Source organism: Ambystoma mexicanum, chromosome 1p, assembly GCF_040938575.1.
Source record: "Ambystoma mexicanum isolate Mex_15411 chromosome 1p, UKY_AmexF1_1, whole genome shotgun sequence".
NCBI classification, from domain to species: domain Eukaryota; kingdom Metazoa; phylum Chordata; class Amphibia; order Caudata; family Ambystomatidae; genus Ambystoma; species Ambystoma mexicanum.
Genome location: NC_090921.1, coordinates 572,369,628 through 572,386,302, shown reverse-complemented (window position 1 = coordinate 572,386,302; position 16,675 = coordinate 572,369,628). Strand labels below are relative to the sequence as shown.

Here is a 16,675-nt window from a genome sequence, read left to right as displayed (position 1 = left end):
TAACTCCACCTCCAGCTGAGGCTGAGAGGGAGGTACAACCCTGTTTGGTTGAACTAGACTCTGAAGAAGAGCTAGTAGGAGGTCCAGAACTTATTGGAGCCCTGGACCCGGCTGACCATCCTGAGCTGCAGTCTTTACTGGCAGAAGGTGGACCCAGCAGGACAGCTTTCCGTAAGGGACAAAGAGAATGTCCAACTCTGGAGGGTCTCCGCCAGCAGGCAGCTTCTCAGGCTGATGGGCAAGAGCCTGGGAAGTATAGGTTACACTGGGAAGATGGCCTCTTCTACAGTGAACCAACCGAATCTGAACCTGGAGCATACCAACGCCTGGTAGTGCCCCAAGAGAACAGACAACAGTTCTTGCAACTAGCCCACGAGATTCCTTTGGCTGGTCACTTGAGTTTCAAGAAGACCAAGGAAAGGCGCTCTCTCTACTTCTATTGGCCAAAAATGGGGGATGAAGTAGATAGGTATTGCAGGAGCTGCCATACCTGCCAGACTTCTGGTAAGGTTGGTTCCAAGAATGTGGCACCTTTAGTGCCTCTCCCAGTTGTGGGAGTCCCATTTGAGAGGGTAGGGATTGACATTGTTGGTCCCCTTGATCCCCCAACCTCCTCAGGCAACAGGTTTATCCTTGTTGTAGTAGACCATGCTACTAGGTACCCTGAGGCAATTCCTATGAGGACTGTTACAGCTCAGGCCGTGGCTAAGGCCCTCCTTGGTATCTTTACCAGGGTTGGGTTTCCTAAGGAGGTGATCTCTGACAGGGGGACAAATTTTATGTCCAACTACATGAAAGCCATGTGGAAAACCTGCGGAGTCACCTACAAGTTCTCAACCGCCTACCACCCTCAGACAAACGGGTTGGTAGAAAGATTTAACAGAACCATGAAGAGCATGATAGGTGCCTTAGAAGAACCCCTTAAGAAGAAGTGGGACCTTCTACTGCCGTGCCTTCTATTTGCTTATAGGGAAGTCCCTCAGGAGGGAGTGGGTTATTCTCCCTTTGAACTTCTCTTTGGCCATCCCGTCAGAGGCCCCTTGGCCCTGATTAAGGAGGGGTTGGAGAGTGCTCCTTCCCCCAAGCCAGTCAGAGTGACTGACTACGTGATAGGTCTCCGAAGGAGAATGTCACACATGATGGCAGAAGCAAGTGACAACTTGAAAGCTGGCCAAGCTCTGATCAAACATTGGCATGATCAGAAGGCTAACATGGTTGAGTTTACTCAAGACCAGCTAGTTCTAGTTATGCTCCCAACAAGGCAGAGGGCCTTGCAAGACAAATGGATGGGACCCTTCAAGGTTGTGGGAAAACTTGGAGAGGTCAACTATCTGGTGGATCTGGGCAAACCCAGGGAAGCTCCCAGAGTCTTCCACACCAACCGCCTCAAAGCCTATGTCTCTAGACCAGAAGTAGGAGCCTTGCTTCTAGCTTCATCGGAGGAGGAGGAGGAGGAGGAGGAGAGTGACGCTCTACCTGACCTCCTGAGAGGCTTACCTTTGGACGAAAAGGTTGAAGGAGTTAATCTCTCTTCAGATCTAACCCCTGAGCAACAGGAGGAGTGCAAAGCTATGTTAAATCAGTTTTCCCCCGTGTTCTCACTTTCACCAGGCTTGACCCCTTGGGGACAGCATGAGATACTCACTGGTGACTGTCTGCCAGTCAAAAGCGGGGGATATAGAATGTCAGAACATGTCAGAACCCACATCAAAGGCGAGGTCAAGAAGATGCTTGATCTCGGGGTAATGGAGCCCTCTACTAGTCCATGGTCTAGCCCAGTGGTGTTAGTACCAAAGGCAGGATCCAAAGAGTTGAGATTCTGTGTGGACTATAGAGCTCTTAATGCAGTCACCAAGACTGATGCCCACCCTTTGCCAAGGACAGATGAGTTGGTGGATAAACTTGGTGCAGCCAAGTACCTCAGCACACTGGACCTTACGTCAGGCTATTGGCAAATGGCCCTGACAGACCATGCCCAGGAGAAAACTGCATTTTCTACCCCAGTTGGCCTACACCAATTCAAGGTTATGCCTTTTGGACTGAAAAATGCAACTGCAACATTCCAAAGGATGGTGAACAAGTTCTCGCTGGGATGGAGGACTTCTGCATGGCATACTTGGATGACATTGCAGTCTTCACCCACTCCTGGGAAGAACATGTGACCACTTAGGATATGTTTTGCAGGCTCTTGAGCAGGCCAATCTGACCATAAAGGCAAGCAAGTGCCAAATTGGTCAGAGTAAAGTAGTCTACCTTGGACATGAGGTAGGAGGTGGAGAAATAAGGCCTTTGCTCAGCAAGATTGAAGCTGTGCAAAATTGGACAACACCTACTACTCAGACCCAGGTGAGAGCCTTCTTAGGCCTCACTGGGTACTACAGGAATTTCATTGAGAACTATGGGACCATAGCTTCTCCTCTGAATGTGATCTCCTCTCCAAAATTCCCTAAGAAGGTCAAATGGACTGAGGAATGCAATCAGGCCTTTGAAAACCTGAAGAAAGCTCTCTGCCAAGCTCCAGTACTCAGAGCTCCTGACTACCACCAAACTTTCATTGTACAAACTGATGCTTCCAATGTAGGTATAGGTGCAGTTCTTAGCCAACTGGATGAGAAGGGTAGGGAACACCCCATTTGCTTCATCAGTAGAAAACTGAAGGAACCTGAAACAAGGTGGGCAACAATCGAAAGAGAATGCTTTGCTATTGTGTGGGCACTGAAGAAGTTTAGGCCATACTTGTATGGTTCTACTTTTGTCATTCAGACTTACCACCAACCCTTGAGATGGTTAATGCAAATGAAAGGGGAAAATCCAAAACTATTGAGATGGTCAATCTGCCTCCAAGGGTTTGATTTCACCATTGAGCACAGGTCAGGGTGTCACCATCAAAATGCTGATGGACTCTCTAGGATGTATGTCATCGACTAGAGGTATGAGGTTCATCCAGGAGTGGATTAAATCCTCCTGTCCCTTAGTCTGGGGGGGGGGGCGAGTGTTAGGAAGAATTCTCTGTTTAGGCTGAATTTCCTAACCTAGTGAGTCCCCCAGCAGCTTTGCTGGATTTTCTGAGGTTTATTTTTTCTCCTGCCAAGAGTGAGACTCTTTTACCCTCACTCTTGGACATGACTTGAGAGAGTTTTTCTGTGACTTGCTATGTGCTTATGGGCTAGGGGGTAATTTTCCCCATAGGCCATCATTGGTTTTTGAATGTGTGTTACACAGCACCCTCAGTGCAGTAGCACAGGGGTGTCCTAGAGACCCCCAAACATAGACTCCACACCCTGGGACTGACTACTGTCTCCCTGGGTCTGTAAAGTTACCATTGACTTTACTAGTCTTAACTTAGGAACTTAACCAGTATAAACCATCTTACTGTGGAAGTACTGGTAGGGGCAATTAGATTGCCCCTGGGTCTGTTGTCGAGGGGGTACTGTCCCGTCCCCCCTCGCCGAGTTCTGGCTGGTGGCAGTGGATACCACGGAAATATTCCACCGGAATATTTCCCAATGGGATTTCCCATTGTTTTTGATGCACCACTTTTTGGTGCAATGTTAAAGATACCGCCGGTTTATTTAATTAATATAAATTCACCGGTTGGGATCTTTTGCCGGAACTCGCCGCCAAAATGGCGTCTAGGTTCACTTCAGTAACCCTGAACCCGAGTCGAGCCTTTGTTCCACTTTTGGCGGGCTTCTGCACAGAAGCCCTCCAAAGTGGTGCCATGCTGTCTGGGTACCACAGGGGGTGTGGGAGGGGGTTTAGGCACCCTGGACTGAGTTTCCTTGCCAACTCATGTCGCACTCTAGTGTGATTGGCCCAAGTGATGAGCCACCCCGCTCACCACTTAGCATGTTTGAGTGACAGCTAGGCTGTATGAATGGGGGTTTGCTGCATAAAAGCAGGGTTTTTGGGACTGGTTCTTCAGAAGTCGCCACAGGACCTAAGAAGCCGAAGAGGGAGAAGCCGAGCCGACCTGCCAAGACGACACCACCGGTGAAGCCCTGCAGAATCGTCTCACCACTTTTCCCGACGACAGAGGAGATCTCCCGCCGGAGAGTCTTCTTCCCTTAACTGGTGGGGACAACCAGTTGCTGCCTTCTTTTCGCCGTCCCGAAGCATCTCGTGGCCGCCTTGCCAGTGCCAAGCACCCTGGCAACCGGGATACCACTTTTTACCTCAACCGCGAAAGAGGGGTAATAAATCCTTTGTGACCGGAGAACTCCACGGCTGGCCTCATCCCTGGTAGTGCAACAACCTGCAGCTTTCCTCCACGTCGAGATCACCTCTTCCTCGGGACGACGCCGCGACTTGCACCCACTACCAGGAACGACTACCACCGCTGGAGGAATCTTTCCACTTTTAAAGGTACTGTGTTCCGCCCGGCCTCCCTTGCCACCGATTGTACGGGGTAGATTTAGCCCTCGGCTCTCGAACCTGGGTAGGTCTGGGACACCCTAACTAAACTTTTCAGAACCGTAGTAAAACCTTTTTACCCACCTGCAAAGACTTGTGACATTGTGTGATCTTGGGCACATTTTTCGCCTGGCTCCCTCTAAAGCGGGCCCCGAACTAATTCTCCTTGTTCCACCCTTGACTGCCTTTGCTAACCTTATGTGAAAAGTGTTTTACATTACTGCTCTCTTTATTTCTACCTTTTCCCTCCCTTTTGGTAATACTTGTTGGAGTACCATCTAACGTTAAGCGCTCACCTCTGGTTGGAAATAAGTGGTGTTAACTTAGAATTGTCCAACAAACGATTAGGGATGTACATATGAGTAATAGTAACTGTGTTTGACTTTCTTACCTTTTCTAATGTGCTAGTGTAATTTATGAGTGTACCTTTAATAAATAAGTTTATACTTTTACACCTAGCTCTGGTCAGTGTTTGCTTGTGCTATTGTGCCTCTGTACCTATTATGTATCCTCTGTATACTGCCTAACTCGTCTTGAGGGAAGTCTGGCTGCTCAGCCACAGCTACCACAGTGAATCTGTGCGGTGCAGACTGCTACCAAGTGGGTTTACTGCCAACACCTTTAGTCTTAAATCTTTTGCAGTGGTCCCAGAGGGAACTGCACAGGTTTCTGCCTAACAAGGGCTGACTAAGAACAACCACACTAGTAATGGCGAAAATAGATGAGAGGCCCCAAATTGGTACTTGGGTGAGCCTATTGTGCACTAACGGGGCTATGGGCATAGCCTGCAGTGGAAAGATCACACAATAATTGGTAGAACATATCCACTGCCACCAGCCATAACTAGGAGACTGTCTAAGTCCCTAAAAAGTCACAGGAGCAGAGATAAGGGGGGGTACTAGTTATCCCTTTGGCACTCCACTGAAGGTGGTGTGTGACTATCTCTCTGACTAGTTTTGGGAGGGATACTAAGTATCTCACTATCCTCATCAGTAGTAACTTGAGGATATAGGATAAAGAATCTTAATGGATGATACTGTGGGTAGCAGCAACACTGCCCATAAGCAGCTGTGTGCTGCAATAGTTAAGAAAACACTGATAACTTTAAGTGCTATGGAGCAGACGGACTCCATAATACAGGTATAATACAAAGAATAGAGTTCCAAAATAGAGCCAAGAATGAATGAGTGGAAAAATGCTCCACTCATTCAGGATTAAAAGGAAAAAGGTCCAGAAACCCAGAAAACATTTCTGGGGTGGTCGGGGGTCTCACTAGGAGAGGGGATGAAGCATAAGCGGTATAACCCCCGTAACAGGGCAGGAAAGAGCTGTTTATATGCAGCACTTAAGGATGACACCATCTCAGCAGGAGAGCGTTATTGCTAAACAGGAAATATAGGAAACGCCTAAATAGTAAGCAACAAGAGGCCATTTCGAAACAATGGGATAAACCGGCCAATGCAGTGTGTACTAACAATGATAGGTTATTTTGGAAATGAGTACATAAAGGCTGGGAAAGGTTGGGGAACCAGAAGGGAAGATATATTGAAAGGAACAGATGGGGAATGCCTTTTTCGGAATCTGTTCTTACATAGAAGGGGCTGATGTAATGGAAATGCAATTGGCTGGCATATTGACGAAATTCGGTTCACTGCGAAGGAGGTCCAAAGGGCCATTTAACAAGTAAAACCAGGAAAGACTGCTGTCCCCCATGGGCTACCCTAAGATGTATTTGCGGGATATGGTGATTGGTGGGCCCCTATTCTTACAAATCTATTTGAGGCAATTGATGTAGCTGTGAGGATTCCTTCCAAGTAGCAAGGCAGATTATAGTTTTTATTTTTTGTAAGAGTTTTATTGGTTAATTAGACCATTTAACACAATATATAAAAAATAATAAGAATGAGCAAAAAAATACTTAATTTAAAACCGCACCGAATTTTACACATTTGGTTATACAGAGAATATAAATTACAGTTTACACATCACAATTCTTAAATCTGAGAGGCATCAAGAAGGTCCTGGTACTACTAAAAACAATTTATACAAATCAATGATAAAAAAACTCATTTTAATAATGTACTTCACCCCTAAATATCAGGAGCTACTGCAACATCTCCAGGATTTGTATCCACATTTGGTAAATCATAACATTTATTGTAGTTATTCTGCCAGAGTAGAGAGAGGCCCATACACTATCAAAAGTAAAATGAACTATTCCATAGCTAAGGCCAGCATAGGCTTTTTTATAAATTTCCTCTAGCTTGGAACAGGAGGTAATTAGATGCCTGGGCGTTTCAATCGCTGCTTTTCATAGCCTGCAGTTTGTGTGCATATGGGGTCCCTATCCATGCACCCGTTCGGGATAACGTGGGGAGCAGATCCAACCTTAAGTACATTATAAATCTACGCACCCTTACATCAAATAACTTCGTTAGATAGACACAAGGGACGTTTGAGTAGGGCCTGCTTCAAATAAAGTTGGTATTTTCTAAATTTGCATAAATGATAAACATTACCATTTCTATCCCAGGTTTCAGCCATCTTTTTCAGTTTAATTTCACTGATCCCTATGGGGTCGACAGAAGAGGAGGGCTCGAATTCTATTTCCTCCATAAACTGATATACATCACACACCCATTCCCCAATGGAGTTATCAGTGAGATCCTTTAACAATGACTTATATGACATGGCAAATGAATCTATATCATTTTTTTTGTGTCCACCATATGAAGGAAGAAAATTCCCATCCTTATTTTTAGTTGGGTTTCAAGTGATATTAGTCCCCATTCACAGTTAATTTCCTCGATGGGGTGTTTCCTGGAAGCCCTAGCGCTCTTCTCCACTGTTTCCCCTTCAGCTTCTTGACCCAAGATCTTTATTTGTAAAAACCTCCCATCCGTATGTTAAGCACAGAATAATACAGGTTTTATATAGCTTTAACATGGCCTCAATGGCGCTTCTCATGCTCTGTCTGACCAGATTTAATACAGCGACAAATCAGCGCTCTGCCTGTTGTCCCCGATAATTTTCAAGGGCCTTTACCAGCAAAGTGTTGGAGAAATGTACACCGAGATATATGTATATGAATCGACTACTTAAATATTTTGCTTATCCATAGTCCAATTAAAATGTATTTTCCTCTTTTTCTTATCTATAACCATTATTTTAGTTGTACTATAATTAATACTTGTGTTATTCAGCCGTGAATATAAACCTAGGCTGTTAATCCTGCACCGAAGAACAATCTGGGTGCGATCGACCAGTACAGTGTCATCGTTGTAGGCAAGCCAACTTTTACATTCATCACCAATCTTAGGCGGGAATGAGCGAATGTCCTTCATATGGTATTTCATATCTCCTACATGTAGATTGTAAAGGGTAAGGAGTCAAGGGGCATCCATGTTTTAAACCAAAATTGGTTTTCATTTTATCACTCAGAGTGCCTTCTTGGTTTAATTGCACTTGGGTCTCTGTGTTAGTATAGAGCTCTTGGGTGAAGTGTCGCATAGTTGGATTCAGCTTCCACTAACTGAGCTCAGCCCACAGTCTCTCCCTATCAACCTTGTCGAAAGCACTCTTCTAGTCGATAAAACATAAGTAGGGAGCATCATCTTCTCTGTTCGTGCATTGGTGCATCAGAAAGACCAGAGCCCATAGGTTGGATAAGGAGCCCATCCCCCACATAAAACCTGTTTGAAACTACTTAGGCAGGAGGTTGGAATGTTTAATCCAAGAATTAATTTCCCCTAATAGTGTTTAAGAAAATATCTTTGAGCACAAGTTTGTCTTTGCCAGAAGACGATCATTTTCAGGATTATCCCTAGCACCCTTTTTAAACACTGGGATCAAGATGGAAGCCTTCCAGCTCAGCGGGTTAATACCAGTGTTTAGAATATTCGCAAATAGATGGGATAAGATAGGCCCCCCGTATTCTGGTTAATGTTTATAAATGAAATTGGAGATCCCATCATTTCCCGGAGCTCTGGAGGGATTAACTTCCGAATAATCCTTTCCACCGTCTGTCTCCATATCAAGCATTACCCTTACATCATTTCTTCTATAGGCTTTGTGGGTTGTGTTACCAGTATTAGTTTTATAGTATGGGCACCTTGTGTTTAATCCATTTTCTTTCAGACATAGGGTTGACTTTGGGTCCTGTTCTTAAATCACAGTAGCGGTCGAAGTGTACGAAAAGAAGTAGTGGAGCTATGTTCCCTACTGGCCTGCACTGCTCCCCACAAACCCCATCGCCATGCCCCCTCCCATGCACAATACAAACCCCAAAACACATGTGCTTGGTGTTTAGGGGAATGTCCAGTGCAGTACACTGAAAGTGCAAGTTTCAACTTCTTCCTACACTTTTATTTTAAAACGAAACCATTCCGGAACGGTTTCTTATTAAAATAAAAGTATAGGAACGGTAAAACGTAATTAAAATAAGTAGAGGAGCACCCCTCCCGCCCACTTCGACCATTGAATCACAGGTTATTTGAGATTTATTAAGCTCCAGATTTTCCGACCATCGGCAGAGCAAAGAACTTTGTACATGTTAAACCATTGGGCAGTACCCAAGGATGATTTGTATCTTTTGACTAAATTCTTATAATAGGTCTTTAATTTCGATATTTTTTTCCTTTTTTCCAAAGGGCTTCCACACCGGTTAATTTCTTTTTATTTTTCTCACAGCGCTAGTGAATTAAAAATGTTCTTCCACTATCACTGGATCATATATTTTTCTCCTGTATGTTGTATTAACCCTAGGGCGGTTTCCCTGATTTTGAATAAAATGTTTAGCATTCTCTGACAACACCACAAAGAATTCAGCCGATACCTTTTCCTTGGTTACCCATTAAGAACAAAAGGAATCGAAGAAAGCAGTAATCCTTTCCATATTTTTTACAGACCAGAAGATCTGATTACCCAACAAGTTAACCCTTGCTGTACACACAATCTTTGTTTTCCTTTTTAACAACAGTTCAATAGTACATTTTTTGATCACGTGCGGTGGTCAGAATTATCTGCATTTTTCCCAACAATTGGCACATTGCAAAAGGAACATATATGTAATCGATCCACGACCTTCAATTCCTGGCACTTCAAGTATATGGATGACCACCAAAGTCCCAACTTCCAGGGAGTAGTTGGAGCAGGCCATTGGAGTTAAAAAAGCTTTCCCAAGGGTTCTCATTACGAACCACTTTCTCAGCCACAATGTCAAAAGTAGTATTCTTGTTATTGTTATTGAACATCAGTTCAAAATTTTCATCAACCTCTTTTTACTGGAATCTTGCATAATTTAGATCACACAACGATAAATAGAGCCCCATTTTGGTCCACTCACCCAAGATCGTATCCAATTCGAAGATCATTTGTAAAGATGTTATGTTATTGGGTGGGTTGTAGATATTAATTATATGATATGATAGTTTATTTATATAGCGCCCATACACAATGTGTATCAAAGCGCTTCAAGGCAAGGGAGGGAATAAGGGAAAATATAATGACATTCGTACAGGCCATGAACAGTAAGGATGTGAAATTAACTATCGTACTCGGCCTGACAACATAGTGCAAGAGCTAAGACCTAGATAAGGAAGGAAGGAAGGAAATGGAAACACAGGCGACTACCATACTAGGCCTAACAACATTTCTGGTAGAGCCGGAGAAAAACAAAAGGTGAGGGAGAGGGGTGCAGAAAGGTAGGGGAGGAACAAAACAAGCGACTATCATACTAAGCCTGACGACATTTCAGATAGTGCTGGAGGGCGGGGTGGGGAGGAAAAAACCAGTAAATTCAGGGGGGAGGAGACAGACGAGGTTGCTATGATACTAGGTCCAGAGACAATTCTGATAAAGTGTATAGAAGAAAGTAAGGCGAGGAGATGGGAGAAGGGAAAGGAGGAGAGAATAGAGAGTTAGCAGTCAAGAGTGGAGAAGCAAGCTGGTAGAGTGAATACAATTGCCAAATTCAGTAGTAACACATAATGTTGCAAGCAAGGATACAAGATGAAGATGGGAACAGCATGATTCAGGGCCACCAGTATAAGATGCAAAGGAAGTTCGGCATGAGAGTTGAGAAAGAGTGACGCACCGTGAATGAATGAAGTCCATAAAATTCAAATCCAGCATTGGCCACAAAACGGTGATGGCGAAACCAGAATTTATCAGGATAGACTCCTGCAGAAGTAGGCTTGAGGGGTGTGGGGGGGGGGAGGGACAGGGTAGAAGAATCAAGCAAAACAGGCAACACCTGTGTGCGAGAATGGTGGGGGCACAAGTGAACATCACGGGGGGGACCAGAGGGTGTGGGGATGGCCTGTGGGGACAGAGGGAGTAACACATGTTGGGGCATGATTACCTGCTGTCTGAGCAGGGGGTCGGGCCCTGGGTCATCCTGGTCTGAGCAGGTCCAAATGGGAATTGCCCTTTTCTTTGTCTGCCCTTCGCTTGAGACGCTCAGACGAGAGACACCCTTGATCTAATAGTTAAGAGCAGGAAGGAAGAGGCAGGGCTAAGAAGGTGGGTGGTGCTTAGGCCAGGTGACCTACATCCACTTGCACCTGCTCCCCATATAGTCTATAAGAATATTTTGGGGCTGAACACCAATTGAGAACTTCAGAATACCTCCTAATATATATATATATATATATATGGGAAGGGTGGAAACTGTTTAAGTTCCGAGAGGGGTTGCTCCGATCTGACCCCCAAAATAAGGACACCAGAAGATCTTCCAACAATACTACACCTTGCCCGTCTTTGAATAATTTGGTAGCCATCCATCTTGAATCCTTCCAATATACATGTCTCCTGCAATGCAAAAATGTCAGCTTCTAATACGAAGGTCATCCCCACATGATTCGATACAAAGGAATTAACTCCTTGTGTTCCATGTAATACAATTTAGATAACCCCCCCTCCCTAGCCTTGCTTCATTCAACCGTCACACAAGACACATCTTGATTACCCAGGGGGAGGCAAGGTTAGCCAAACCAGGGATGGCTTCTCTCAATATAATTTGTTGTACTACCTTTTCCAGGTCTGTCATTATTCATTATAACTAGATCATTATTCAATTTTAACTTGGGAGCTATAGGAGTCAGTATCTCATCTATTCTAGACACTTTATAACCCAAATCCAAGAGTTGTGGTGTGTAAGATAGAATGCATTCAGAGAGAATTGGAGACACATTGGATGGACAATGTACTTCAACTCTTGTTAAATCATTAGTTTTGATCGCCCGGAGGTCAGAGATTTGGTAAAGTTCTAATACATTTGATCTATTAAGAAAGGGACTACATTTGGAGGTGAACAGATCTCGAATTTGAATCTTCCTAGAGCTCAGATTCGGGTTACATATCTCACTTGAGCTCCTCCCTTTGATCCATGGGCTCCCAATCTACCTCCACTTCTGCATCAAGCAGCTCAGAAGTACCTCTGTTTGGGATAACGATTGGCACGTTTGTGTTCTTTTTGCTCAGCCAAGGTTCAAGTTGTACTTGTTTCAGCTCCTTACCTGGTACTGGAGGAACGTTCCCTTTTCCTTCTTATTTCTCTAATAATCTGAGGACCCTTTTTTGGGATCACGATCTCTTCCCCGTCAGTCAGGTGAACACCAGAAGAAGATTCAACACAATTTAACCGATCTGAGGTAGTTGCCAAAGCTTGTTTCACCTTGAAATGTTTAGTTTGACCCCATTTTTTTTTTTTTTTTGCAGGGAAGGTTTAGGCTTCTTTCTATAATAGTTCCTTTTTTTGGCTATTGTAATAGGCCCAGATCTCATACTGAGAGGCTTTGCTTTGGCTACTGTGGCCCCCAGCTGATGGTGTTCACGGACAGTACCTGAAGGGTTGGGACGCTTGTCTGTTGGACCTTAAAGTGAGTGGACTCTGGGCTCTGACTGAAACACAAGCACACTGCAATTGCTGGAGCTTCATGTGATCAGTGTAACCCTTGATGCCTTTTTCCATTCTGTAATAGGCACACCTGTATTGGTCTTGACGGACTAAACAATAGCCATGCAGTACCTCAATAAACTGGTTGGTGAGGGGTTGTTAATACTATGTAGAGAAGTGGTCAAACTGCGTTCTGGTCTCCAGAAAATGTGTCTTCGACTGTGGCTCATGTCATTGTGATGGAGAATGTCGTAGTGGATGCATTGAGCAGAAATACTTTGGCCTCCCATAAGTGGGAGCTCTGCCAGGAAGTTCTGTAGGAGATCTACACTTATCCAGTGTGATCAGGAAGTGTGAGTTGTTCTGCTCCCGAGGGATTCCTCGACTGGGTGCTCTGGGGGGACACATTGACAGTTGATTGGAGCTTCACTCCTCTATGCGCTCCTGCTGAATCCTGTCATTCCTCTAGTTTTGGGGAGATTGGGACTGTTTGGCTCCACATTGATTTTGATCTCTCAGTATTGGGCTCGGACAACCTAGTATCCACAGTTGTTGGGCATGTCCATCTGCCCTCTATGGACCCTGTTGTCGCGAGTAGAGCTGCTCTCCCAGTCAGAGGGGCAGTGTCCTTCATGCAAACCTCAGCAGCCTGAACCTTTATGCTTGGCTGCTGATGGGTTGTGATACAAGAAGTGTGATTTGGTAGGACATCATCCTGGATGTGCTCCTTTCAGATGTGAGGCCAGTCACCAAATCATTTAATGCCTGCAGGAGGCATAAATACTTTCCTTGATTTCAGGAGAGGCGCCTGGACCATTTATCTGTCCTACCTTTTCTGTTCTGGAATTTCTGCTTTCTTTGGCCACCATCTCTGCCTTTAAAATAACCCCTGAGCAAGGCACTTTCTTCACAATCCCTACTTTTCTGCAGTTTTTGTATGGTCTGCATCAAGTTTTCCCCTATGCCAGTTTGTTCTTGTGTGCAGCATGAATTTAGTATGGTTTACTTATGCAAGCTCCTCTGCATTCATGTTCGTTAAAGTTGCTCATCCTTGCGTGATTTTTCTGGTGACCACCACTTCAACAAGACTGGTGACTGAGCTCCTGTCGTCGTCTGCTCATCCTCCCTACATATTGTTTTCCAAGGTGAAGGTGACTTTGAGAGCGAGTTTCCTACTTCTATCTCTCTCAGATGATCCATATGTTTTGTTCCTCCATCTCACCCCCAAGACAGAGATGCAATAACATCATCTGTGAGCCCTCCGCTACTGCTTCTCGGATGAGAAATGTCGGGAAAGATTACCAGCTTTTGGTGGGTTATGTTGGTGCTTATGCTGGAAGGGCTGTGACTAAATAGACTCAAAATGGCTCATCCTCCGCATTTCTGAATGCTCCGATTTTGTTGGGAGGTATGTGCCTGGCGATCATCTCTGGGCTCGTTCAACCAGGGGCCTAGATGCCACTTTTGCCCTGCAGAAGGGGCTGGGAGGACTCAGACTTGGACATATGCCAAGAAGCTATGTGAGCATTCACTGAACATGTTTGCCAAATGGTACTGGTAAGAAAACTTGTCGAGATGGGATACCTGCTTTGGTCAGTCCTCCAGAGTTTACTGGTTTCACTATTGTTCTATTGCTCTCTCCTTCCTCCTGATTTGCAAACTGCTATGGGAGTTTATAATGTTCTTCCCACAGATTCCTCATCTCAACCTGCCTCTCTTGGAGGACAGCTTGTGCACACTATCTGTTCTGTCGTCCTTCTGCAGATGGGTACTAGAGAAAAGAAAGGTGCGAACGGAAGTCATGGGGCGTATCAGCTCTTAATATACTTTATACCTTGGCCCTGACGTTGCATCCATTGTGGTGCACATGTTTATTTAAATAGGAATAAAGCACAAACTACATCCCAGAGGCGCTGGCAGAGATAAAAATAGCCTTTGCAATTTCAGCACAAACCAGTTAAAACAGATGGGTTTCCTCAATGACTCTCAGCGGTAGCAGGAGCACATTCCATAGCGTGCGGGCCAATACTGAGAATGAGCGTCCTACAAACCAGGGACGCTGATACCTCTGTGTTTTGAGGAGTGCCTGAGAAGAACGTAAATGCCAAGTCGGATTATAACGCTCCATCTTATTTTTCAATAGCCTACACCTAGATCGTGGAGAGCCGAGTGAGTGACACAGAGAATCTTAAACTCAATCTGTGCCACAACCTGAAGCCAATGGAGCTGATGTAGCAGAGCTGCTGAAGAGGTCAGTTGAGGTGCATTTAACACCAATCTAGCTGTCGAATTTTGGAGTATCTGCAACCACTGTATCTGATACTTAGGTTGCCCCAGATAAATCCTGTTAAAGTAGTCTAGAGATCCCATTATGGTTGACGTAACTATCATAGTTCGACTATCCGATTGGTAGCAGAGGCAGAATCTTCCTCCAAACTTTGAGCTTACCAACGCCAGCATACAGACTGCTGAAATCTATGCTTCACGCCAAGGCTTTTTACAGGCGCACATGGCTTTGGGCAAGGTCAAAGCGAATCCGGCCAATATTGAGTTCCAGAGACTGCTAACTGTTGGGGGCCGTACAACAAGACCTCTGTTTTATCTCAATTTAGTTTAAGCCAATTGGCAGATATCCGCTTACCTATACTGGCCAGGCATTTTTGGAGTTTGGTAAAAGGCTCAGTTAGCGGGGAGTCAAGCCGAAACACTAATTGAGTGTCATCAGCATAGGTGTAAAATAGGACTCCAGACTCGGAGCTAAGGTCTGCCAATGGACTCAAATGCAGGTTAAACAGAAGGGGGGGGGGCAGTGCCGATCCTTGGGGGACCCCACAGATCAATCTGGCGGGCCGAGACTGGCAATCCTGGAAGGAGACGGTGTGAGTCTGCTCCGCGCGAACCACCTAATTAAGGCCCCCGTAATTCCAACTTGTTCTAGACAGGCCAACAGAATGCCATGATCCCAGGTCAAGGAGGAATAACACTCCAACCTCTCTGCAGTCCTGGAAAAGTGTCAAATCATCCAGAAGTGATGTGATGTGATGGATTCTGTGCCCATCGCTGGTCTAAAGACAGATTGAAATGGATGCAGGCAGTTATTAACTTCCAGAAATTGTGAAAATAAAGTATAATCACTGCTTCATCAAGGCCAGTTGTAGAGATATGGGTCTATAATTGACAGCCATCAAAGGATTCATATGTGGCTTTTTAAGAAGAGGGGTAACTACTGCATGTTTCAGGTGACCAGGAATCTCCACTGAAGCAAGAGTGCTGTACGACCGCTGTAAACATAGAACTAGTCCTCTGCGGAAGTGCCTTTAAAATAGACAATGGTATTGAATCAAAGGGTGAGGTTGATTTCAGACAACTGCAAACCCTCAGTCTAATATCATTGGGCTCCAATACAAAAGGTGCACACTGAAATAGGCAAGTCCCCTTAGCTGAGGAACCTGTAAACCATCATCCTTGGGGACTGGTTTCTTATTAATGATAACTTGAAGGATGTCTCTAATCATAGCATTACTGAAGAAGTTTAAGAAGGCAGACGACATAGAATATCATAGAGGAGGAATCTGTGGGAGGAATACCCATCTGAACAAGCATTACCAAAAGTTAAGTATTTTTTCTTTTCTACTTTTTTCTCTTTACAGTCTTCCAAAGTTCATAATAAGTTCAAGAATCTTAACTGTTCATTCAGTAATGCCATTATAATTATATATTTTTCTTATTTCTAATAATTTTAGCGTCGTGCTGCCAGAAAGGAGGAGCAAGCAAACAACCCCTTTTACATCAAAACATCTCCATCCCCACAAAAGGTAACTAAATCAGTCAATGTTCTCAATTTATTGTGAATTAAGTGTTACTGAATGGTGTCAGATGGGCAAACCTTTCCACATTGTCAGCATCTCCGAAAACATCCTTGTATTTGCATGACTTCCTCCGATTACCCCAGCCGAACTTTGAGATGCGTGGTTGAAATTCTTTTGTACCATTTAATCCCAAACATGTTCATGTGTCCTATGCGAAATTGGACTTCTGTTTTCCTTCTGTTTGGAGATGCCCTACTAAAGATTCTAACTGGCTATGAATTGTGCTGCTTGATTTGCTCCCTCTCCCTTACTCCCCCCTCACCCAACCGTACTCACTTTTACTACAGGATACTTCAGCAGTCTCAAGTGTATTCAAATTCAAGAAGCACTAAGTTTAAAATTCACCCCTTGGCAGTGTGGAAAAATAGCATGTTCATACACTTGTTTTTGCTCCTGGATTTGTTTTCATTCATGCACATTTAGGCAGATGCTAATAGTGTACTACAGTGCCTCGTGCATTATGAACAGGAGTGTTTGAGGAGTCCTTAGTCCGTCC

The 16,675-nt window shown here is 44.6% G+C and overlaps 1 protein-coding gene across 2 annotated transcripts in view; it reads left to right on the top strand.

The window, feature by feature from the left end:
- Positions 1-16,675, top strand: part of AP3D1 (adaptor related protein complex 3 subunit delta 1) — a 2,198,421-nt gene that overhangs the window by 1,129,161 nt on the left and 1,052,585 nt on the right. For both annotated transcript variants that reach the window (XM_069649511.1, XM_069649512.1), the window contains exon 18: positions 16,054-16,125. In XM_069649511.1, the coding sequence (XP_069505612.1) occupies positions 16,054-16,125 (72 nt within the window). The remainder of the gene's footprint in view (positions 1-16,053; positions 16,126-16,675) is intronic.